The sequence below is a fragment of the Talpa occidentalis genome, unplaced genomic scaffold (assembly GCF_014898055.3).
Source record: "Talpa occidentalis isolate TD23 unplaced genomic scaffold, MPIMG_talOcc4v2.1 talOcc4.7, whole genome shotgun sequence".
NCBI lineage: Eukaryota > Metazoa > Chordata > Mammalia > Eulipotyphla > Talpidae > Talpa > Talpa occidentalis.
In genome coordinates this window covers 66,736,403-66,762,336 of record NW_023605083.1, presented here as the reverse complement: position 1 = coordinate 66,762,336, position 25,934 = coordinate 66,736,403, and the positions used below count along the sequence as shown (strand labels likewise).

The window sequence follows — 25,934 nt, the reverse complement described above, 5'->3', positions numbered from 1 at the left end:
AGAAAGAATAGATGGGGAGGAGAAGGGGAGGGAGAGGTGGAAGGAGCAGAGGAGGGGGTGTGCGCTGGAGGGGGAGGGGAGAAGCAGCCCCTTTCACTACCTGCAAAACAACTGAGTGCAAAGTGGCTGTTTCTCCTACAGCTGAGATTTGTGCTCTCAAGTGACACTATTTACCCTGGTGTGTTGAGAGCAAGGAAAAACATCATGGCTTTTTGCAGTGGTTGCTTATTTTTCTTTTCTTTCCTCCTGGTTTATTTGCTTTAATGCAGCTGCACATTTGCACAGTCCTGCCTACTGGGGGTCTCTTCAGCTCCCCAAGGACATCTGCCATCCTGTCCTGACCCCTAGACTACTTGAGAGGACTCCAGCAGACCTGTGGCCTCCGTCCTAGAAGCTCACCTGTCCCAGCCTGGTCCAAGTTCAGGGCGAAGCCAGCTCAAGGACCTCAGGGCCGCATATCACTTGACTCAGTCTCACCGACTACCTGCTTCCATGGGACCAGCCCTGAGAAGTAAGTGCCCTCTCTCCCAGCTATGCCCAGCTCTGGTGTGCAGGGCATGACCTTTTTATGTTTTTCTGCCTAAGGTGGGCTTGACTCAGTCACTGTCCATGCACATGAAATCATGTTGCTAAAGAAATTAGATAAGGGAATAAAATGTGTGGGCCCCTACCTCTTCCCTCCTGGGAATCACAGATTGTTAGCACTGGAAGGACCGTGGACAGCATCCCACCCACCTCATTTCATAGTTGGGGAAACTGAGACCCAGAGGAAGACAGGCTCACAGTCCCACAGTGAGTCTGGCCAGGGCAACACTTGGCCCCAGTTCTGTGTTCTTCCCCAGCAAGTCAAAAGATGCAGCAAATACTTATTGATAGATTCATTTCTGAGGGCAAACACTTCTTTCTGTTTTATTCTGGGCACCGGATCTGTTCATTAAGAATTCAGAAAGAAATCAGCTGGCCTCGGGTAACTCCTGGACACTCCTGGATGGGCCAGGTGGGTGGTTCAGGATGGGAGAGCAGTGAGGAAGAGGTCTGATGGATTTGCCCATTCCATCCACACTGCTTCCCTAGGTTCTGAGAACTGACTGACTTTCATAGTTGGGAGAGCCCTTTTCGGGTGAAATATAACAATGAGTGAGACTTGAGGAGCTCTTTTGCCTCCCATGATTGCGACAGGCTTTGCACAACACCTGCTAGACTCAGTGGCACAGAACAATGTGGGTTTTGCAAGCACCTTCTGTGTCTGCTGTGGCAGCAGGGGCGTGGAAAAGGCTGGGGGGCCCCTCGGCACTCGGCTCCTCTCCTGCTCCCAGGTGTGCAGGGGCTTTTCGGAGGAGTCTTGAGTGAGCCTCTGATGACCATTTTTCTTTCTCCCTTTGGATCTCATTATGCTGATTTGAGAGGTGGTGAGACCCTGGCCCCGTCCTTCCCCTTTAGGACTCTGGGATTCTCGAGGGTAGCAGGGAAGTGGGGACACTTATATACTTGTACTCGGTGATCTCTGAGGCTTCTTCCAGGTCTAACTCTAAGAACCATAGGCAGAACTCCATGGAGTTCTCCATGGCAGAACTCCATTTTCCATGTGTCAGAAAATGGAGATGAGTGTCCTTTTTAATCTTTGCTCTTTCCGGGCTGTGTAACAGTTTGCAGAAGCATATTCATGGACAGTGCAACATTTGACCTCACAACTGCCCTATGGGGTAGATACTATTGTCTGCTCATGAAAGGGAGGCAGAAAAGCAAAGTGGCTTGTCCAAGGACACATAGTCAGGGAGGGAGAGAAACCCAGGTGAGAGTATCACCACAGCTGTGTCCTTTTCAGGAAACACCAACCCCTCTCTTGGTTCTCAACTAGGTGCATTCACAGATGCCAGATCAAAAGCACTGATGGCGAGAGGCTATGCAGTTAAAAGACAGACTCCTGGACCCTCAGGGACCTCAGTGGCTAGGGTTGGGAAGACAGAGAGACTTCACCCATCACTGAACTACACATTGATCAGTGAGGATGCAAACACCAGTCCCTCACCATCCCCCCAAATTTCGGAGGGTTATGCTTCCCGCCTGTGCTACTTAGGGAATCACAAAATTGCTGCATTTCAGAGCTTGAAGGAGCTAATCCACTTATCCTCTCTTTGTTCAAAGGAGGATGCTGAGGCCCAGAGAGGGAAATGATGGCCCAGGGTCACCCCGCACACCACTGTCCGCTCTGGGGCTGCAAGTCAGGCAGAGAAGCTTCTTTTTTTCACCACATCCCCCTCCTTCTCTCCCTCACCCCTGGAACTTAGATGCATTTCAGCCTCCCAGGCCCAAAGGCAAGCCAGCCAGGGGTCAGAGGATGGGAAAGGGAGAAACACTTTTACAGCAATGCACGTGGTTCCCTGTTCCAGAATCCCCCCATCCCAGGTCAGGCAGACCCAGGATCTCTTACCTCTTCTCCGTGGGGCTGTAGGTCTCCCCTCTCTGGCAGCTGCTCAGGGTGACGGGGTCAAAGTTGTCGAAGGAACGCAGGGCCACCCCCGAGATGGCGACCAGGGGTGAACTGAAGCTCACACGTACCGCCTGGCTGTGGTAGAAGGGCTGGCTGAGGTCATGGACCACAGGGATAATCAGAGGATTGTTCCTGCAGCTCAGGACATGGAGGCCTGTCAGGGGAAACAGAGGGCCGAGGGGCCAGGCTCATTACTCAAGGCCAGTCACACCCTCCGCAAAGGCCCTTCCCGAAGCCCCCAGACCCTTTCATGTCACTGCACAAAAGCACCATTGGGTGGCCGATGGGGATTTTGAGTTTGATTGAAAGTTTCTTTGTCTGCCCTTTTCTCTTGGTTCCAAATCTTTCCATTCCCCTTGCTTCCCTGCCCCCTAAGCTTTCTCTTCACCTACAGCCCACCACCCCTCTCCCTCCCCCAAATGGCCACCCTGGCCCAGCAGCACTGGCCCTCACCTCCCTCCCTCACTGCCTTCAGGCCTGTGGTCTGAGTGGCTAGTTCTCGGGCTGTCTTCCTGGCCAGTCATAAAGAATGGACATAATTCATAGCAACAGGCCTCTCCTGAGGGAAAAGGCCTGCTCTCCAAGGGCTTCTGGGAGCCCAGGATCAATGCTTGGTGGTAAAGACTTCTGGGCTCAGTATGCAGAGAGGAGACTGAGAAGCATGAGTAGGAGGTGGCTTTTCAGGACACAGAACGGCCAGCGACAGAAACTGCAAGTAGATCTAAGCTGACCTCACTGAACGGCCTCGGTGCTCCAGTCCAGAGAACAGGCCCCAGTTCCAGCTGAGAGCAGGCAGGGACAGAACAGGGAGGAAAGGAGAGGAAAGTCTGTGCGCATGTGCAGGGTGGCGCAGTCGTGGTGCTGGTGTTCAGGACCTCAGTGCCAGGCTTAGTCTCATGACTTTGAATGATATGATTCTAGCAAGCCCCTAAAACTCGGTTTCTGCAGCTAAAACCTGGCCTGTCCTCACCAGGTCCCGGCAGGCTTGCCTTGCTGGGATCGTTTCCCCTTATGGGAGCTCAAGCTCCAAGGTCCACACTTAGAGGAAAACTGTGAAGTCTCTGCGGGCACTGCCGCCCCTCTGAGGACAGAGCCAGAGCGCAGGGGGCCAGTGGGGAGGGACCGCTGGGGAGCGTGGAATTCAAGGAGCTTCCACAGCATTGGACACCCCCCACCCCGCCGAAAATTCTCCTGGAGCCCTCTGCAGTGCCGGGATGGCTATGAAAATATTTGTTTCTCACTTAGGGAAATTTCCCAGGAATCCAAATAAGTCCAGAGGGGTTTTCTTTCTCTTCCTTCTTCGTATGTTCCCTCTTGCCTTTAAAACTAAGCAAGTAAGTAAACATAAAAACAAAACAAAAAGCCCTCCCTGCTCCCTTGGCTTCTGCTTGACCCTGAAATGACCCCCTGCAGACTTGCTTCCTCTGGGTCTTTGAAATGAGCTCTGTGGAATGGTGTGGGCCAGGGCTTCAGACAGCAGTGCTGGCCTGCAATTCCCAGGCTCTGGACTGGCTGTCCAGAGGGTTTATCAAAATGTGGGAGGGGGGATTTTCTAGTGCCAGGCAGGGTCACCTCAGCCCCAAGTAACATCTCATTTCATTTTGTTTAGTAGCTGACTGTGAAGTCCCCGCTCTCCTGCTGTGCAGAGGAGGGAAAAGGGTTAGAGAAAGGCACTCGCAAGGTGGAAGTGAGTGAGTGGCCAGGGTGGGTTTGAACCTCAGCTGTCAGCTCTGGAGTCAGGGCTCCATTCCCCCATGTCCAAGGCTCACGCAGGCATGCCAGGGCGGCAGAGCAAGTGATAACCCCTCTGCCCAGCCGCATGCTGGAGAGGCATCTCCCTAGGTTGGTACGCCCTGACTCCTACTTCCCATTCCAGAAACCACCTGATCTCACTTCCCCCCAGGGAGCTCTGAAGGTTGCGCTGAACACAAAGGGGGCACTGGAGGTTGTTCACGGATACCACTGGCTAGAGGGTGAAGAATTCTGGGCTAGGACAACAGATACTGGCTACTGCCGTGGGACCCAGTAGGTCTCCATGCACTTCTCTGGGTCTTAGTGCTGTTAGATATAATGGGAAAGGCCTTTGCTCAGTCTTCTTCCAGGGTCTTTTGAGGATCATACAAGATGCCTGAAGTTGAAGGTCTCCAGCAGAAGGGAGGACTTAACTTTAACCCCTGGTCCCTGTATCCAGCAGACACAGGCTTCTCTGGACAGACAAACACATTCTGATTTGAATGCCAAACAGAGAAGTAAGGAAAAGCAGAGGGGAGAAGACAGTATTCAGGCAGCACATCCTCCCAGCCTCCAGGCACAGGGGAGGGAGCAGACACAAGAGGAAGTCACAGCAGAGAGAACATGCTCACCGAGGTCGTGGCTCTGGTCTTTGGTGTCCAGTAGCTGGACACTGATGGTCTCCTGCTTCTGGTCCCCATAATAGGTTCCATCGGTCACCAGGTGGACAATGACAGCTGCAGCCACCATTGGCTGAGAAAAATACGCCTGAAATCAGCAGACACAGGAGGGTCACTCTTGCTCTTGGTCATGCAGTGGGGAAGCAGCCTCGAGGGGTCGGCTTGGGGCAGATTCTTCCATTTCAGACACTGGACTGGCCGCCATGGGCCCAGCAGGGAAGCAGAGAGGCAGACACCTAGCAGTCAGACGCGCAGGCTCTGAGGTCAGACACTGTTCCAGTCTCGGTTCTGCTCCCTCCGAGGTGGGTGATGTTGAGAGGTGCTGTGCCACTCAGCACCCAAGTTCCCTCACCTTTAAATGGTGGATTAAACCAAAAGCCACTTCGTATAATGGCTGGGAGGCTCCACTATGATAATGAGTAGTGCCTGCCATGTACTAAAACCACAGAAAATGGCACTTATTATTCACCCCAACCCATGCTAACCTCTGCACTAGGCACTGAGGAGAAAAAGACGTGGTCCTGGAATTCATGGGGCCTGCGCACTCTGAAGGTGGTCAGGGACACACTGACCAAAACTCAATGCAATCCACAGACCTTGGTCAGGTAGACAGGCTCACAGACAGTTTTGGAAAACCACACAACAGATGCTCATACATGGGCAGGACAAGAAGGGAGGGCATGATCATTTTTCCTTATGGGGTTCAGTAAGACTTCCAGGAGGAGAAGGCTATGTGTAAAGGCCTGGAGCAATGAGTAAGGAGGGTCCAGGCAGATAAAAGATATCCAAACTCTTTGCCAAATCAAGAGTGACTGGGGGGCATCCCACTAGCAATTAAGGAATTCCATTTCAGGAAGCACCCCACTGTTCACTGTCAGGTTCCCTGTCCTTACAATTAACACCCTCAGTGGATAAACAAACCATCCTGAGAAAGGGCCATGGGAGTCAGGGCTTCCTGGGGGCCACTGCAGAAGAGTCTAAAGCTCTCAAAGCTTTGACTTACCCGGAGCCAGAAAGTGGTCTGAGCCAGCTGGGAATAGGGGTAACTGATGGTGCAGGGGTACCAGGCATGCTGGGAAATGCCTTCACTGAGGTCTATCACCTTGGTTCGACACACCTGGAAACAGAGAAAGAAAAAAAAAAGTTTTTAAGGGTCTGAGAGGTCGAGTTAAATTCAGTTTGACAAAGCTTTACTGTCCACCAATTTTGTTCTTGACACAGTGGGAGGAAACAGGGATAAGAGGCTAAGAGTCTATTTCGGGAGCTCACGTTCTGCCACAGAGCAGGGATCCTCAACACTGCCAAGGAAAGAATGATACCTTGTTTTGATGGTAGAGGTGAAAGAGAAATTCCCATGGGGACATGGGAGTAATGATCTTCGAGTTGGGTCTGGAAGAACAGCGTAAAGATAAGGAAAGGGTGTCACTGGTGGAAGAAACAGACAAAGACTTGAAGGAAAACAGAAACTCAGAATACTTAGGTGGTGAGCACTGCCTAAGAAATTGGGGAAAGTGGCAGAAAAAAGCAGCTTGAGAAGTTAGATCTCATCCCAGAGCCATGATTACCAAGCCGACCATTTTAGAACAAATCTATAAATTGTACCCAGTCAATATTAATGACAGAGCAAAGACTGTGACAAGATAAGCATTTGCTTTCCCCAATAAAAAGCAGCTCCACCCCTTCATATACATTTACATACACACACACACACACACGCACATACACACGTACGCCCGCATGTGTACACATTCTTAACGGTAGATCTGCCAAATGACATTAAAAGAACCACAAAGCATGTGTAGACAAGCAGAATTCTTCAAACTCAGGAGTTTCTTGTGTATCCAAATGTCATTTCATTCATTGGTTCATTCATTCAAATATTTATTGAGTAACTGCTGTTTGCCAAGCAGTCTGGGGAAGATGGCAGACACGATGCATGCCAAGGAGCGCAGAGTTGACATGTGCGCTGATATGTAAGCAGCAATCACATAGGTGTACATAACTGTAGAAGAGAAAGCAGAACAGCTCTTATAGGCTAGGAACACTAAACTGTTTTTGCGATTGATCAGCTTTTTTTCAGGTCTGCCCAAACGAATGCTTTCCCTCTGACTTGCAACGTGGCTCCTCTCTCAAAACCTCCCAGTAAACTTGGGATTGTTATCCCAAATATGCAGGCCTTGATCTACTTATCTGAAAAGTGAGGGTGACCTGGAGAGTTGCATCATCAACTATTTTTAAAAGATGAGCTAACCTAATCTCAAGCATACCAAGCACATACTGTAAAAGAAACAAACAAAAAAGAAAGGAATAAAGAAAAATTACCTAGAAGGATCAAAGATATCTATTCCAGCAATATCTATAGTAGCAAGGGTTTGAGAATAGGTTCTATGTTCACTTATTAACAAAGGGATGCACAAAATATGACATATTCACAGGACAGAATTCTATGAAACAAAAGAAGGACTGACCTAGATTTATATGCAGGATGATGCTAAAAATATTTAACACCGTATTCAGTATGGGTCCTGGCCAATGTAAACAGAGTCCTACCCGTGAACTCATAGACATCAGTAGGGAGAGACAGCAAAACATAACACTGAGGGAAAACAAAGGAGCGAGGTGTAAATGTGAAAGTACATTATCATGTCATTTGCAGAAATCATACAGAACAAGACTAAGTGTACCCCAGGCATTTCTATGGATGAATGGAGAAGAATTAAAAATGGAGTAGAAAAGTCATACATCAAATTCACAAATCAAAGTCAGGCTTAAACGCATGGCCTCATTGTTACCCAGTATCGGAAGCATCAGTATTTTTTTAGTACTTTTTGTTTTAGTGTAATTTATACTGCCAAAAAAGTCGCAAAGACAATACACGGCATTCTTATACCCTTCACCCAGTTTCCCTTGACCTTGACATCTTCAACAATTCATTCTTGAAACCTCAAAGAGAGGAAGAAAAATTGCCTAACCAATTTTGGAGAACCACACATCATCACCCAGGAAGTGCTGCAACGATGTGCTGGTTTTGGATTAAGGAGATCTGGGTCTGGTCCAGGCTCCCTCAAAATTTGACGAGTACATGTGGATTAGATACTACCCCACCTCTTTGGGGTTTTTTGTTTGTTGTTTTTTTTTAAAGATGTTATTTGTTTTTATACAAGAACCAGGGTATGGGCCAGATGCTCGGGAGGTGAGAGGATTCACCAGAGACAGAGTGGGGGGCAGAACAGGCAGATGGACTGAAAAACACTGGTGAGGGGAGCAGCGGGAGATACAGGAGAGGTCTACTGTGCCATGTGGGATTTTCGCCAGCTTCATAGTACGGTGCTCAATCGCCTGCACCACCAAGGAGGCCTTACCCCACCTCTTTGGATCTCGTTCACCCCCATATCCGATTTTGGATCAGGTCAAAGCTTTCCAAGGTGTCACCAGTGGATTCTTGGGCTCTTTGGAGGTGTCAGTCAACAGTGGAAAGGTCTACTTGGTTGCTGCTCCACTGTCTGAGCCAGAGCTTCCTCACTCATCTGTTTTATATATTGAGCTGCCTTGTAATGCTTCATTTAGGAAAAAAGCCTCAACTGCTTTAAAACACCGAAAAGGACTGGAGCTTGTTCATTGCCAATGTTCCCCGCAGCCCCCTCCCAAGGACTAGTGGGACTTGGGAATAAGAGTATTAGTTTCCAAAATATAGCAGGTAACTTCTTACAGGGAGTCAGTGCCAAGAATCAACCATCTCCTTGGCCAGGAATTAGGTGATGGCTTCAGTTATTCATATCTCCAGGATCCTAATACTGAGGAGACCGCGGGTAAAACATAGCCACTCGAGTGGCCTGGAAGACGTTTTCAAGTTTATTTATTTTGCTCAAAAACAACTGGGACCGAGCTTTGGCAGATGTGCCAGTGGATTGTGTTACATTTTACAACAGTGCGAGACTTTGCATAAACTATCTATGGCATTTGAAATCCAGGCCAGCAATTCAACATTTTTCATCTTGGAATTCTTTCCCCTAGTGCTCTTAGCAGCCTGTCCCCCAGAAGAGTGTGGGGGAGCACATCTCTGGAGTGCTGGAATGGGGGTGCTTATCTGTGCATCTAAGGCATTCACAGTCAAAGAAGTCTCCGACAGGAACAAAGCCCTCTTATTGCTTAAATCCAGTTTCCTCTTATCTGGTCAGCTCTATCAGCACTAGACAGGGCTTTAGAGGAACATGCTGCTGTTATTTTATTCTTCTGTTTTCCTATTTAGTTTTGTGTTTGTTTCAGGCTGGCTGTGATCCTGACCGGGGACAGTCAAAGCAGATCAGAGAGGGGCAAACAAATCCAGCTGAACCTTTGCCCAAAGCCTCAGTCAATCTTAAAATTATCTAAGTTCCTGGGGTGGGGTAGGGGGAGGTTGTTGGGTAAAGGGAAGCAAACATGAGCCTCCTGCTTGTATTGATCTTGTATGGATCGGCACATTCAGTGGTATTTCTGGAGTTCTCATTTCACACTGGGAAAAAAAAAAGAGCCTTGTCCCACAACATGAGGGTGGTGACTAAAGATACAGGTAGGGTCCCCAGGTGACTGATTCTCTGGGGATGCTTTGGTTTCCTTCACCCACGATTTTGCACTTTCCAAAGTAAATCCAGTTCCATAAAGCATCACAGGAGAATGTAGACAATTCTGAATATCTTGTAGGTGTCAAGCAGGAAACTGACATCCACACTCCACGTGGACTCAAGCTCTCCACCATCACCCTGAGATCCTCTTCATTTATTACCTCCCTCTCTCCACTTTCTTCAGTGTCACTTGCCCCAGCGACCATCCCAATCCTTCCTGACTTCCTTCCTTGTCACAGCCGATACCTCTCTCAAATCTTCCATTAGCCCCTCTGCTTTCCCTCACATTCCCCACTCATGCGCACACAAATCCTGACAATGCCAAGGGTTTTCCCTAGTGCCCCAGCCTCACAGATGCCCAGGGAGTGGACAGAGGAAACTTTCAGCCTCTCTGTCACACTGGAATGACCAAAAGCTGACCCCTCGCTTCACACCACTCATTGTCCAGTGGAAGATGTTGATGAGGCTCTAGAAACATGGGTGGTCTCTGGACTTCAAGTTCCTCTAGAGAGGTAAAGAGGGGGTCACCTAGGGTTGAAATCTACTTTTCAGCATTGCCCAATATTGGCTATTTCACAATAGCCAAGATGTGGAAACAACTTAAATGTCCATTGATTGGTGGTTGAATAATGTGGAATATATACACAATGGAATATTATTCAGTCTTAAAAAAGGAAATCCTGCCACATGTAACACGATGCTAAGTAAAACAAGGCAGTTACAAAAGGACAAATTGTATATGATTCCACTTCCATGAGGTACCTAAATTAGTCCAATTCATTGCATCAGGGTGGAACTTTGGTTGACAGTGGGCAGGGGAGGAAAGGGTTGTTGCTGATCACTAGGAATCAAGTTTTCAGTAAGCGAATATTACTTTGAATGACTGAAATATTGAGTTTTCACTGAATGAACATATATATTAATAAACCAATGATGAAGTGAAGGGGGGAAAGAAAATCACATAATGTTGCTAGGCAATGAGCAGGAGCAGGCGTGATCAGCCATATGTGACCTCACTTGGGTGCCTTCTCAGCTGGATAAGGGCCTGCCCAGCATCCACTCCATTGCTTCATGAACCAAACTCGTTGACATTGATAGACAGCTCTTCCCAACAGCTGGGGTGGGGATGTCTGGCCACAATTTCTCCTGCCCCTTTCTCTGAGTACCAGTGCATGCAAACATTCTTATTTGAGAGCTGTAGGGTCAAGTACACTTGGAAAGGTGATCTACTAAGACCCTTTCTCTTTTCAATGCTCATGAGAGGGTAACACCATCTCAAACAGTAAGTTTAGTAGCAAAATTGTTATGAAAATGCAAAATCTTCTGGTTCCTAGAACTGATGCCCAAGGCTCACACACTTTCTGCACCCTGTCAATCCTACCTCTGCCATGGAGAACCACCTCCAGGGAGAGTTCTGCCTCTTCCCCCAAGAATTCATGACAACCACAGCAGACAGCAATTCTGGGGCCCACACTGCTTTCTCTTCTCCAGGAAGCCAGCCCTTGGGCTCTGATGGAAGATGAGCAGGTCACTGCCTCTCATCTTTATTTTAGCACCCACTGGGACCAATGGGAAAGCGTCTGCTTCTTCTTGGCCTTGAGGGGAGCCTCTTGTCTTCAGCACCATCAATTACATGCTCACTCCCTCACTTCAGAATTATCTGTGCTACTTCACACACCACCATGGGACACAGAAGCCCAGGATCTGTTCACTGTTTCCCTACTTGCTGTACATCTCTCACCCTCAGTGTCCTCACCTGTGACATGCACAGTTGTTTGGATTGACAGCTAAGTGCCCCAGAAACATAAAGACACCCTCAGGGGTAATGTGTCCAAGGGTCTAATGGCCCCAGTATCATTTCATCCTCACAAGTATTCTGTGAGGTTGGAATTGTTACTTCATTTTCCTTTGAGGAGGAAATGAGGCCCAGAGGCTATAAAGAATTCTTTCCAGGCCATAGTCCCAGTTGTGAACAACTCTAGAAGAAGCTGGGTTTTGAGCCCTTTAATTCCATGTTCTGTGGATTTAACCATAACACGCCACACCTGGTCACCACCCCTGCCCCCCGCCTCCTCCACTGGGGAAACACGCTGTGCTTCCACCTCTAGTCACTCCTCTCACACTCACTCCCTGCCCCCATTCCATGCTCCTCATATTTAACTTTCTGAAGCGGAAAACAAACCCCATTCCCTGCTCCAGATCAACCCTTCATGGCTGCCCACAGACCACAGGACAGAACATTTTTTAGACACAGCTCACAAAGGCCTTTGGGAGATGGTTTCTGCCACATCCCCACTTTTGTTTCCAGCTGATTCCCCTCCCCACATAGCAGGCAGGTGTCTCTGTATCCACAGTGGTGTTCCCTTCTCTTGGGGCAACTTTTTCACAGGCTGTGAACTGCCCCCCCGCCAAGCACCCAGATCCCCCCTCCCCACCTTCTGCACCGGATTGCCCATTTTGTGAAATACTACACACACTTCAAAGTCAGTCTCAAATATCACCCCTCCTCTGAAAGCTCTCGCCCACTCCCCAGCAGAATTAAGTGCTGCCTCTTATGTGTCCATAGAATTCTTTATATGTACCTTGGTTATAGTGCTTGTCTAGTTGGATAATAGTTGTTCTGAGCATAGTTTTGTCCTTTGAAACTCTGAAGACTCTCAAGGTGAGAAGCTCAAATAAGTCCAAGCAGAGTGGCCAGCACTCAGGACCCACCAGGTGCCAGAGCTCAGCAGTAACAACAGCAGGAGCTGTACGTATTGGGGGCCTATTCTTTGCAGGACACTGTTTTGAGGACTCTTGGTGGCTCTGTCATCCAATCCTTAGGACAACTCCCTGAGGAGGCTGCTGTTATTGTGCCCCTTTCACAGATAAGGAAACTGAGGCCCAATCATTTGCCTAAGGTCACGTAAACAGCTAGTGAAAGAAGCAGGATGCAAACCCAGGTGTACAGTAGGCCTACACTCTGCTGACCTGGAAAGGGCGCTCCTACTCATCTCTCAGGGCTGCTGTGGACAATGGCCTTGGGATTTCGCTTGAATGAAGGCTACTTCAGCAGGTCAGAACAGGCCTGACTGGTCTACCCTGCAGAATGATGAAGTGGGCGAAAGACCCCTAACTGCCAGACAGGGACTTGCTCACCCAACTGCTCACTTCTTCTGACCCTCTTTCTCCCCTGTAAATGGATAGAGCAAGATGAATCCACCCCCAAAAGGCGATTCCATCTGACATCCTGCTAGTTTGTCATTTCCAGACTCTTCCTAGTGAATGCTACGGCAGAGCTGACTCTGCATGCACTGAAGTATAAAGCAAATCCAGAAACAACAGAAACCTTCGTCTACACTGGCCATCACACTCTCCAGCTCTCAAGTGAGCTCATGGACCCCATATCTCTGACATTCTGAGGCTCGAGACTGATTTCACAGCTGAGACAACCAGAGGAGTAACATAAAAGTTTACTACAGCTATTCCAGCAATGTGTTTTCTGCTTTGTTTTATTTTTCTTTTCTTTTGCGGCTGCAACTGTAAGTTGATAAAGAGCAGGGGGAGTTCTTCCTTCAGAGCTTTGAGATCATTGGTTGAGTGAGGAGGGTCCTCAGAGATCTGATTGCAGACATATATCCCATAAATAGATGGAGAACAGAGGCCAGTGAGTAGAGAGACAGGTTGGAATATCTAGTGATCAGCAGTTCCTGGGCTCACAGAAGCAGAGCCCTCTGTGGCCCTAGGACTCGGGGACTCTAGTCCACTCCATGCACTGCCAACCACTACATCAGCACCCCAGTGCGAGCCCCCTCCTTTACTGCAGACTGCTTTCAATTAGAAGAGTTAACGATGTCTTGCTTTCAAAGGGTTTTTTTAAATCCAGTTTATCTTCCACCCACACACGATGTACACAAAGGCGGGAGATGGAGGGAGGACGGGGAGCGGGAGTACTGGTATTTTCCCACACAGGGGAGATACCATGAGGTTTCTATTGAATTTCGCTTTTACAGATTTACATGCCCTTTTGTCAATCACAGGAGGGAGGAAGTGCTTGTCAAACCTCTAGCCCATCCTCTCCAATTTCTTCTTTCAACCCAAGGGGACCTGGGAATGGGCCTCATAGAAAAAGAGGAAAAGGAATGGGAAGGGAGGAGGGGGGGTGCATACCGACAATAGAAATACACACAAATGCAAAAGCACACACACGCGGGAACAGGCACACGTGCATCCCCGGGGCAGTGTTTCCCAATGTTCAGGTCATATTTGAATCGCAGTCTGGCGAGTTATTAGCCCAAGAATTGCAAGATTTCAAGAGATGTCAGAAGTGGGTTCCTTGATATGAAGAAGGCAGCAGGAAAGCCTGTAGGGAGTCAGCACATCAGATCTTGCCGGTAAAAGGGCTTGGGAGATGAGACAGGGTGGCCCAGCTACAATAAATACACTTTTGGATCGAGCACTACACTTGCCTTCCACCTCCATAAAGCTGTTGTGACTGTTCCTAAAAGGAACACTGCCCCTCCCCAGTGCTTCTGTGGGGAAGGGAGAGGAAGGACGTTAACTGTTAAGATGGCCAAGCAGGACTGGCACTGCCTGTGGATGACCTCATATGGACCTCACACCAACCTTGAGAAATACAACTCTTTGTCCCCATGCTAGAGATAAGGACTGTGAGGTCTGGAAGGCATTGGTCACCTGGCCAAGGCTTAGGAGTCAAAGCCAAGCTGGTCTGTCTCAAGGTCCACTCTTCCCACCGTGCGGCTGGACATCCAGATAACGCTTGGACATACCCTTTGAGTAATACATTGCAAGGTACTTCCTTGCCTGTCCACCGGTCTCCAAGCATGACCTTCGAGAACAGTGCCTGCGCTGGACATCTCTCCCCCTTTCACTGGTGTCTGATGAGGATCACTGGGCGGGGAGCACCGGAAGTTGCCTATGTTGAGCTGATGTGGCTTTTCCAAGGTTGTACTCAAGCTCAGGGGTGAGGTATTTGACCCCAATCCCCTGGTCTCTGTGGCTTAAACCAGTGTGTGGAGATGATAACCACACGGTGCAGGCCAGGCACCAGGAGACCCAGGACACTGACCCAGGGGTCACCAGTAGAATGACTCATGGGCACTAGAAGGGGGTTCACCCATCCACCACCCTAGGCTCAGATAGAGCTGAGATGTGATAATAACACAGGATAACAACAATGACAACTGGTAGTCACAGCAATTTCTCTCATTAGTCTAATGTACTCCAGAGCCTGTTTGATTCCATTGCATTTAATCCTTAAACCCATCCTATGGGAAAATTTTTAGCAGATCTTTATTTCCTGGGTGAGAAACCAAGTCTGAGAGCTAACAGGAGCTGCCATGGTCCTGCAGCTTACTGGCCCAGTCAAGGCACATGGGAGCATCAATGCTGCCCGGGAAAATTGGCATTAATTAAATGGGGCATGCTTTTCTCTTGAGTGTAAACCTCTGACGCCATCTCAACAAAATGCCATACAGCAAGACAAGCACCATCAGTCAAGATGAACTGCAAAGATGAACCCTATTTGCAATCCTTGAACTTGGCCGTTAGCTCACTGAGGGCAAAAATGGGGTCTTGCTCATTACATTTTCAGTATTAACTGCAGAAGAAGGTCTAAAGTAGGCAACTAAGCAAATGCCAAGCAAATAAAGGAATGAAGTAACAACAGCTAGCCATAAATATTATTGATCCTTGACTACATAGCAGGCTTTCTAATAAGCGCGCCACATACTTTATCTTAAATGAACACACTTATGAGCCCACACCACCCCAGTGCTCCAGGACCAGGGTCTCTTCCACTGACTGTGGTCCTTGTGTGCCTGGGTCCTGCTTCTCCCCAATCCTATGCTCATCCCAGCCTCCTTCTTATGCCCCCTTTTTTCCAAACTGACCCCCTAACGCCGAAAACTTGAAGGGTAACAGAGGGTTAATAAATACCCAACACATACACACCTTCAATCCCCTCCTCCAACCTCCTTTTTACACACTTAATAGCAATGAAAAAGAGAGAGAGAAAGAGAGAGAAGGAAAAAAAAAAAAAAAAGCCAGGCTTTCTTTTACCGACCAGACCATTAGAAACAATTATCACTTCCCCAGGCCTCTGAGCAGCTTCCCCCTTTGATGCCTGCCTTAAAGAGACAGAGGGGAGGAGGAGGGTAGGTTGCCTTTCTTTCAATTTCAGGATTTATTATTTGGCATGGACAGACAATCAAGCAAAGAAGCATTTCCTATGTGCAGGGTGGGTGTATGGAGCAGAGAGGGGCTTTCTTTCTACCACCTGGGGTTCTGGAAACAGCAGGTCTCAGGACCTCCACCGGAGACAGCTCCAGATAAGATAACTTGGCATTCAATGCCCCCAGTCTAGGGTACTCAGCTCTGGGGTGATTAGCACCTCATTGCCCTCGGGGTCTGTCCCTTACATGTTAGGCATTTCACACTTCTTATGGCTCAAATACCCTCCAGCTCTGCACCCCCTCACAAGTCTGAAATCCTGTAGTTTGGGGTGCCAACCTCCAATCTGATCAAACAGGTATAGAGAAAAAAGTCTAGGCTTTTAACCTAAAGGGAGCAGAGAAAGTGCTGAAGACACAGCGGTCCTACTGGTACTAAGATTTTTACAGGTGGGAAAACAGCAGTTCTTAGAGAGAAATGGCTGGGAATCAGAGATGATTCTGGAAGAATGCTCATTGAATAGCTTACTATCTATCGCATCTATTCTGTCCTTTGGGAAGGACAGAAACCAGGTGCCCAAGCCTTCTTCTAAGGGAAAAGCTGAAGCCAGAGGCCCGGGAAAGCAACCATGAGGAGTGGCAGAGCCCATGTGTTTTCTTGCCTATGTCCCAATGCAGATCCTTCCATTCTCGTGTAGGGGGTTCCCTTCCTCACTCGCTCTGCAAATATAGAGCCCAAGGTTCAGACAGGATACAAGGCATGCCCAAGCCAGCCCGGCAAGGAGAAGTGAAGCCTGCTCCCAATGCACAGGTGGGAAAACTGAGGCCCACACCCTGCAAACAGGATTGACAATTACAGTGACAATAAGCATCCTGCTGCTTTCACCTCCATGAACTCCACCCTGATGTCACTGTGAAGGGAGGATTCAGATTCCCCAATTTCACATGGGGAAACTGAGGCCAAGGAGAGGAAGAAATAATCACCATTGCAGAGGCAGGAGTAACTAAATGATGACACTGGCCGCACACCCACATTCTGTGAAATGTTAGCGCGCACAGCCCTCGGGCTCAGCGGCATCTCTCCCATTTCACAGACAGTGTGTCCAGACATTGGATTGCGCCTGTGCCCGGAATGCAGACGCCCATGTTGAGGAGGTGCTGGGCAGGGGGCTCAGGCTCTTCCAGCTAGTAAATCCTCTAACAAGGGAGAGTGATTAGTGTCGGATGTGGCGGTGGGCTTTTGTGCTGCTGACAACTGCTCCCTTTAAAGGCCTGGCCGGCTCATTTCACACGGGCCCTCCGCAGGCCTGCTCCCCGTCTCCATAATTATGCCATTCACTCGTCACCCAGTCCCGCCTCTGAACTCCTGACCCAGCAGTGAAAGACTTGGGATCTCATTACTAATCTCTTAAGCCACCTAGTCCTCCAAAATACATCCATTTAAGTTGGAGGCCAAGGTTTTGGGGGTGGGAGCGGCAGGGGAGGGAAAGTCCAACACAGGCGCTTCTCATGACAGGGCCATGTTCCCGATCAGGGCCGCAGCCCAGCGACAGGACAGCTGGCAGGGTGGGCCCGGCCAAGGGGTGTGTGTGGCTGGGCTTAGAGACCAGGCAGCCTTTGAAGGAGAAGGGCATATGGGTCCACCTGTTTGTAATTTCAGAGGTGGGGGTAGAGGATGAGGCTTGTGTTTGTTTTAATTATTATTATTATTGCTGAAAAGGGAGGGAAAAAAAATGAGCAGAAACTGCTAACATCTGGGGGCTGCTGTCCAGCTTACGTAATCTCCTGTAGCAGAGGAGGAACACGGGATCCCCAGCCAGATGGTCCGTGGGTGACTTCAGGCACATGTGCCTCCTCCAACAGTGAGATGTCAATGGGGTTCGGGGAGTGGGGTGGGGAACCTTCTTGATATTCTGAAGGGGTACAAGGCAGTGGGTTGGGGGCCCCCTGAGATCTGTTTTCTTTTGAAAGACTCAATTTTTTCTAGCCATTTTCTTCCTTATTTTTTCCAATATTTCATCCTCATTTAATCAGTATCCATGAATATAGCATTCCTTACATGTTACCTAATTCCATTTTGGAATTTTGCTTATAGAATAAGTATATTCCACGTTAAAAGAATAACTTTCCTGAATCCATTTTGCTCATGGCCTACATGTAGACCAAAAAACAAAGTAAACACCAATACACATAAAATCCCTTCTAAATAGCCCCCAGCACACAGGGACCACAGTGCAGGACCAGCAATGATGGCAACAAATGCCCCTAGAACTCAGTGGTGGGCTCTGTGTTCAAGGTGCGTGCAGGCTAGGGAAGGGGCATGGACAAGGCAATCTGTCCCTGAGGCCCAGGTCTGAAATGCAAAAGTCTTCACGTCAAGTGGACTCTGGAGAGCAGGGTCTGGAAGGCAAGGCAAGAGGGAAAACTGGGCCACAGCTGAGCCATGACCAACCCAGTTTCCCAGATGATGTCAATCTCTGAGGCATGAAGGATAAAGTTCGAGATGCAGAATCTCGCTGCAAACACTGTTCCGAAAACATTGTTTTTTAAAAAGTACATCACTTAACTTTCTGTGTTTCCAAATCTCCTTTCTCCCCACATTTATACTAAAAGCAATTAATGAAGTTTCATGTATTCTAGATCAGGATATAAGAGCAGTGTGGACTCTGGATTAGATCAAGAGGACGCCATTAATTTCAGCCAGAAAATTCACTCCTTCACCACCAGCATTTGATGAAAAGCCTGCATTGTGCATCATGATACTAATTTCAGATCCCTGAGGCACTGCCAGAATACTGAGATGCTGAGATTCTAGAATAGGGTCGGTCAATGATGTCTACTGTAAATCCAAACCCCCAAACTGCCTATGAAGAGAATCAGATAGCAAAGACCAAGAACACAAATCTAGTTAACTTTAATCCAGAATGGCCTGTCTCTGCACTTGAGATTGGGACAGGGAAATGCAGTCAACGCTAGAGAAATCACCACCTGGCAAGAGGCACTGAGACAGAGGCATGTTGTCTTAGAAGCCCCTTTCTTAGCTTTTCTCCGGGAGGCTCTAGATGTCCATGGGTTAATCAGGAAAGGAATGAACACATCCCAGCATGGTGCCTGGTCACTGAAACCCTTGGTCAGAAATAGTTGAGCAGAGGTTAATGGCAGTCTTGACCACACTGGTCTATTCAAAAAAGGTCAGAGGAGTGATTTTTCACTTAAAAACATCTGTGTATTAAAAGATCAAGACTTTCTCAAGTTCATAAAACTAGGAGTTTCCAGGTTGTTTTTTGTGTATTTGTTTTCCTCCCTTCTCCCCCTTCCTCCCCTTCTGCAGCTTTCCTAATTACGTCTGTGTGTTCCAAGTTGTGTCCAAATGAAGGACGAGTCACATTACCTGCAGGCAAAGCCCACTGGATGCCAAGACGACCAAGCACAATGCAGGGTCCCTGGTCCTGCTCCTTACTGCAGACTCTGGGGGCTCTGATCCCTCCTATAACCTTTGTGACCAGGGCTGGAAACCACCAAGGGACTGACTTGTTCCTCTTTGCATTTGAAGGGCAGGCGAGGCTCTTGCCAGGGCTGCCTCCAACTTGATTTCCCAAGGAAGAGGTTCCAAAGGCTGCAGTGCACTGACATATGCAAGGAACAAGGGCAGGAATCGCTTATACTTTTAATGGTGTCCTGTCAAGCTTCCAGCTCCAGCGAGGGATGGTCTTCTTAGGAACAAAGGCGGTGCTTCTCTCTGGCATGCCCCTCCAGGTTTCAGAGATAGGGGCAGGGATTGTCATAGGTTGACTGGGGGTTCTGCCTGTCAAACATCCAACGCACACTGACATTCAGTATCCACCACCTCATCAGCAGACTCCTCTGAGGGACAGAATCCTTGCAGAGTCATGGTTTCCCCCAGTGGCGCCCTTGGCCAAGGCAGCACACATCTGCACAGAAGCAGGGTGTTGAAGCAGCTGTTCAGAGATGCAGTCCCTGGGAACAACTGCAGTGTGATCTGGGATCCACCATGTGAACTCTTCAACATCCCTACACCTGCCACTTTCCTGAACCTTCCATGGAGCAGAGGAAGTCACTCACATTTTTAAGGTCAAAGGCATGTGGGTTGGAATCTTGGCTTCTATTGTTATTGACATCATGACCTTGAATCTTTCACTAAATCTAAATTCTTGCAAAATGAGAAAATGAGATGCTGGTACCTACAGAGGGTGGGGGAGAAGGGACTGTTGCCAGAATCCAAAGAACTCTTGCACTTGCAAGTGTTTAGACACAGCCCTACATGCTAGAAGCATACAATTAACATTTCCCTCCTTGAACCCCTCCCCCCCCCGTTTCTTTCTTCCTGGCTCTAGATGAAGACAGTTCTGGGTTCAAATTCTAGACTTCCCAGCCCCACCCTGGGCCAGCTGCAGAAACTTGGATTAATTACTTAACCTTTGTGAATCTCAACTTACTCCTCTGCAAAGCAGTGGCAGTTGTGGCTACCACGTAGGGTGTGCTAACACAGTGTGGAACTGGGCAGAGTTCCTGATAGAGAATAATGACTCGGCGAGTCAGGTCAATGACCTAGCTCCTATGGTTAGTCTGCCATATTATCATCTTTTTTTTTTTTTATTTTTTTTAAATAATAAATTTTTTTATATTCCCCATACAATTGCAGCCCCCCCATTCTGACCCCAATCCCTCCCCTCCCGCCCCCGCCCCCCTAAAAGTGTCTCTGGTTCATAGTTTTTTGTTGATTTTGATTTTCACTTTCTTACAGTTATTCATTTTCCTGGTCCCTTATTTAAGTTTTCTAGATTCCTGCTATGAGTGAGACCATCCGGTATTTTTCTTTTTCTTTTTGGCTTATTTCGCTGAGCATGATCCCTTCCAGCGCCATCCATGTTGCTGCAAATTGCATGTGTTTATCTTTTTTGAATGCTGAGTAATATTCCATGGTGTATATGTACCACATCTTCATCTTTGATTATTATTTAGTCATTCCCTTTTCCCTCTCTCTCTTAACTCCACAGCCTCCTTCCCTTTCCCTCTCTCTCCTTCCTTCCTTCTCTCTTGCTCTTTCATCCCCTCCTCTGCTGGGGCTCACATTGGGAGAAATTTCTGAGCATGAGTCACATTCTCAAGTTAGGAAAGCCTGTTAGATTTCCATTAGTCTGTAGTAAGCATGTCACAGGGACATCGCCGAGATGCCAATACTTCCCAAAAATAATTAGAGGCAATAGGGAGAGCCTTTATCCTGGGGTTCAGCCTCATGCCTGCCGTGTGCCCTTTTCTTGATCCTGGACAACAGCACTGAACACACCAGAGCCACAGCCACCCAGCCCCTGTCCTTCGGCAGGGGACATTCTGGAGGGTGGTAGGGGGCTGGTCATGGAGGCTCCGGAGCAGAAGGAATTCCAGGCTTTCTCAGCATGGGCTTCAGGGCCTGTTCATCCCCACCTCATGTGGTGGCCCTCACCTCATCTGTAAGCCAGGGGAAAAATGGGGGTGTGGGTATAAGAAGACCCTTCTCATTCTGCTCACCTGTTTTATTTGCAGGGGGCTCAACTGGGCCACACAAGGAAATCACTTACGGACATTTATTCATATATTTAAGCCAATCACAAGGAGCCATCACTCAGCAGATAGTGTTACCAGCAGCATCATTCAGTGAAGCCACAAACATTTTCTGAGTATTCTGTAGCATTAAATGCAGCGCTAAGCACTAAAAATCCCGAAAACTGTACGATGGAGTCCAAACGCCTAAGTGCTCACAGGCCATTTGGTATGAAAAGCTATAGACACAGGCGAATGCAAACCATAAGGCAGCTTATGCTCGGGCCCCTGGATGATTCCAGAAGGGCTATGTTTCCATTAAAAGGGTGAGGGTTACACATGGGCTGGGTGGGTCAGGAAAGGCCACAGGGAAGAGCTGCCATTTGAGTAGACTTCGAAAGACAGTTAAGCCTCCAAAAGGTGGAGGAGGGAATAGTGGTGAAACAGAAACCCCAGAGTATGGGTGGGTACAGACTGTAAGCCCTTCGGTGCTGGAAAGCACCAGTCAGGGAACAGGCTGGAAAGAGAAGCTGGTACAGATGCAAGATTTGTCTGCTAAGGCTTTTGGATTTTCTGGGCCATGGGGAACAATACAGAAAACTCCACAGGTAAGAAAGAGATCACTGAGACCCATTTTTATTGTGAATTATGGAAAATGTACTCAGTGTAAATGAAAAATCCTCCAATAAGGCTAGAGTTAAATTCAAAAGACTGAAGATGTTATGTCATGAAAAGATTAGTATGTCACAGCTCATCTGGGAAAGAGAGGAAGAAATGTTCCGTAAAAAAACAAAAACTGCTTGGGACACATGATGTGGTGTAGTAGAAACATTTGAGGTGTGGAAACTGAAAGAACTGGATCCCTCCTGTCCTACCACTTAGAACAGGGGACCCCTGGGGACCTGTGCTGCCCCATCTGTGAAATGGGGACACAGCTCCAAGCCACCACTTGGTTACCGGCAGGTAAGGCAATGCCTGGTGGAGAGCTCTCAGGCCGGAGCTAGTGGTGCTGAGCACTGTTCCATGTGTTTCACATTTGTCACCTTCTGACATCTTCACCATCACCACTGTTGTCTCCTGTTCTACACATGAGGTGACTGAGCACCCTAAAGACCCTACCCCAGATCTCACAGAAAGTGACAGCACTGGGTTACCCTCTAGGGCTGCTGGCCCACAGGGCGGCCCACCAGTCCCACATGGCTCCTTCAAAGGAATTGCAACGAGAAGCTCATTTCCTCGACTTCATGAGCCCTATTTCCAGGCTCTAGAACATGGGTGTGGCTTGAGGAGTGTCATGAATCTCCTTCATCGACATGACAAGTTCTACCAGACAGCTCATCTGGGGCTGCCTCCCTGGAACAAACTGCTGCCCAGAGCTCCCCAAGGCATTCCAGTGTTTCTCCTTCCTTCCTCGCTTTGCACTGAACTGGTCATCTCCTCCTGGACCACTTGCAGGGTAACCGCACTGCAGACCTGGGCCTCACCCAGGTGGCATCTCCATTCCTGAGAGCTATATCCTGGCGGTAGACCAGATCTCTTCCAGGTCTACACCTCCCCAGGGGCCTCTCTCCAGGATGGAGAAAAATGCGGAGACCAGCCAAGCATCCCCTCCCACAGGCTGTACCATCTTGGGAAAGGGACCCCGGGTGGGCAGAGCTCCAGGGAAGTCTGTGTTGGACTTCCCTGGCACAGAAGCCAGGCTCCCAGCAGGGCCCCCTCTCTGAATCCATCTCTCCCCAGAAAGCAAGCTGCACACATGTAGGCAGGAACTCCTGGCACTGGGATCGGGCAAGTTTAAGAATCCCATGACTGGGGTGGCAGAGGGAGCATCAGTCCTTCTTGGTCTGATTTTACAGAAAACACATCCAGGTTAATTTAAATAGTAAAGGTGGGGGGGGGGCAGAGAGTGGTGGGAGGAAGGGCTTGAAAAACAAACACAAACAAATGAACACACACACAAACAAAAAAAATGAGATCCCGCGCACCGCCAAACCCAACTCCCCCTGAAACCCCATCCTTTGTGCCTGGCTTGAGAAAGTTTACTTTCAGCCTTAGAGAAATGAGCATGTGGTTTTGGGGACAGAATTCAATCCCGCCAAAGCAGCGGGCTCAGCAAGCTTAACTGCCTGTCGCTTCCTAAGTGCGCTGCAGCCTCGGAGAGGGAACCCTGTTTACATTTTTTACATGTTTCTTGGGTACAGAACACGAAACTAAATTACATAGCAAAGGCCATGCTGGCTAAATGCTGATGCCCCCGCTTAAAACAACAATAATTAAAAAAAAAAAAAAAAAGCAAAGCAAAGCAAATGAAAGGTAAGAATGGACAAGGGTCTTAAGAGCTGGAGTGAATGACAGGGATGGAAGGGGTTCAGTCCTCAAGCTAAAAGTAGGGAAAGAAGATGTGAAGAATGAAAGCAATGAGATGGAGTGAGTCGGGCTTGGAGAAGAGGCAAGATAGAGGCCAGGGACCTTCCTAGAGGGGCTATGGCCGGGTCGGCTCCCACAGTCTGGGACCACGGAGCCATGTTTGCTCTGGGCTTTAAGTCAACGGGCAGATTCAGTCTTCAAACAAGATCCTTCTTGCTCTCCAAGGCACCTTCCCAGTTAGTATATGTTTGCTGCATGCCTCCAAATGCTAGCCCCCCCAAATGCTTTCTTTTATCACAAATATGTGTTCCTCCTCCAGACTCAATTTGTTTAATGATAATGTGCTTTTGCAGGAAACATGCAAGATGTAGCTAGTAAGGAGGTACACAGTACGCCTCCCTGGTGGTGCAAGGGACTAAGTTACAGCATTATCAAGTTATTGCCAGTCACTGCAGCACAAGTTCGATCCACATTCAGGGAGTTCGATCTGCATCCAGGGAGCTGACCCACATGGCTCAGCAGCTCTCTCCTGTCTCAGCCCCTGCCCTTCTCAGCAGTGTATTTCAGTAGATCTGCCTGTTCTGCTCCCCACTCTGTCTCTGGTGAGTCCTCTCACCACCCATAACCTCTGGCCTAGACCTCTGTTCTTATATGAATAAAAAAATAAAAAATAAATCTTAAAAAAAAGAAGGTACACAGGAATTATACCCATGACATTTGTCAGTTCACTGGATTTTCATGGTCATACCACAGAGTGACAGCAGACCCACTGAGGTTCAGAAATGTAAAGTTATTTGCCAGGCATCAGCCAACTAGCAAGGAATGGCGCTCAGATCCTGTCCCTTCTGGCTCAAAAGCCATGCTTCCTTCCAATGTGGACACACTACCATCTTTTATTTCTCCCAAATGCTCAAGTGAAAAAAAAAATGTCATTGCTAATCTCTTTTTATTCAGGCTCACTGCTCCCCCTCAATGCACACTCTCTCCCAGGTGAAGTCCATGTATGGACACCTCAGAATGTTTTGCCATTGCCAGTCTTTTCTTGTTAGAAGTCCGTACTTCCTGCCCCCTTTCCTTCGCAGACACTGCCGGCTGCTTGACAGCAGTGGGTGAACTGCTCATCTGAACTGACACCCACTGCTGAAAATGACCCTTCGGGCCCAGTAGCTTCACAATAGAACTCTGTTGATTCTAAATCCAAGAATCAGAATCATTTTATAACACACAGGGGACTCCGAGGCTCCAGGAAGTTGTTTTTATCAAAGTCAAATCCTAATTAAGTGAAGTAAGACCAAGAGACTCTCCAAGTCTCTCTTGTTTTAGATTCTGCACCTGAAAGTATTCCTTAAAAACAACCAACCAACCAAACAAACAAAAAAAAAAAAAAAAAAAAAAAAACCAGTTATTCCTAATGGGATCCCCCAGTTGCTAAAAATATATAAGCCAGACAAGGGTTTCTTTAAAATATGTGTCATTTACTACCAGAAGGGAAACCAAACTTCTGGATCAGCCGTCTCATTCTTGGCAAGTCCTGCCATATAGATATTATCACTCCAGTTCTAGAGTTAAGAAATTGATGGGGGCAAAGGGTACCGCCCCATATGTAGGGAGGTCACCAAGGGGCGAATGGTGGATCGATATCTGGAAACTAACTTGGTGTCATCTCCACTCATATTTTTTTTTTCTCTAAAATCCTCATTACTGAAAAAATGTTGGGGTCATTGACAGTGTCTGGTATTTTCAAATAAATATTAAGAGTGAATGAGTAAAGGAGGGAGGGAAGAAGAGAGGGTTGGGAGAAGCATCTGGTGAATTCCTTACAAAAGACCTTAAAAATTCCAGTGGATTTAATGCCCCCTCCCCCAGCCCAGGGTTTCCTCATGATGAGTTTTAGGCAGTTTTAGTGGGCAGCTTGGGGGCTCCGCTCAGATGCAGGTGCTGTTTGTTACTCCCTGGAGGAATTTGGGGTGCCCCACACCAACAGGACAGACTGTAATAGACCCTGGGACTGTCTGTTCTGTCTCCTCATATGACTCTCACATGTGCTCTTGAAAAATTATTCAGAAACCACCGGGAGAAAGAGGATCCCTTGGGCATTTGGGAAAAGTGCTTGGAATCTCCTCTGACATTTCAGCGTGTTCCCTTTGCCTCTCCGCCTCTCCCAGGCACAGGCAGATGCTGTCCCACTTCACCCGTAAGAAGGGCTGATGCTTTGCTGAGATGCATGGGGGAAGGCACGCCCTCTGGCATGACCTCGGCTGTGGGTGTTCAGTCCATGGTGTCCCCCCTGTCTTTTGCAAATGATGCCATCGAAGCAGCGTGGGAGAACTGCTTGTCTGTGCGAAACTTCCAG

At 48.3% G+C, this 25,934-nt stretch overlaps 1 protein-coding gene across 1 annotated transcript in view; it reads right to left on the bottom strand.

Moving 5' to 3' along the window:
- Positions 1–25,934, bottom strand: part of PAPPA (pappalysin 1) — a 237,142-nt gene that overhangs the window by 59,515 nt on the left and 151,693 nt on the right. Inside the window, exons 11-13 of the mRNA XM_037491904.2 lie at positions 5,906–6,019; positions 4,855–4,990; positions 2,432–2,645 (exon numbers count right to left, since the gene is read on the bottom strand). Of these exons, the coding sequence (XP_037347801.1) occupies positions 2,432–2,645; positions 4,855–4,990; positions 5,906–6,019 (464 nt within the window). The remainder of the gene's footprint in view (positions 1–2,431; positions 2,646–4,854; positions 4,991–5,905; positions 6,020–25,934) is intronic.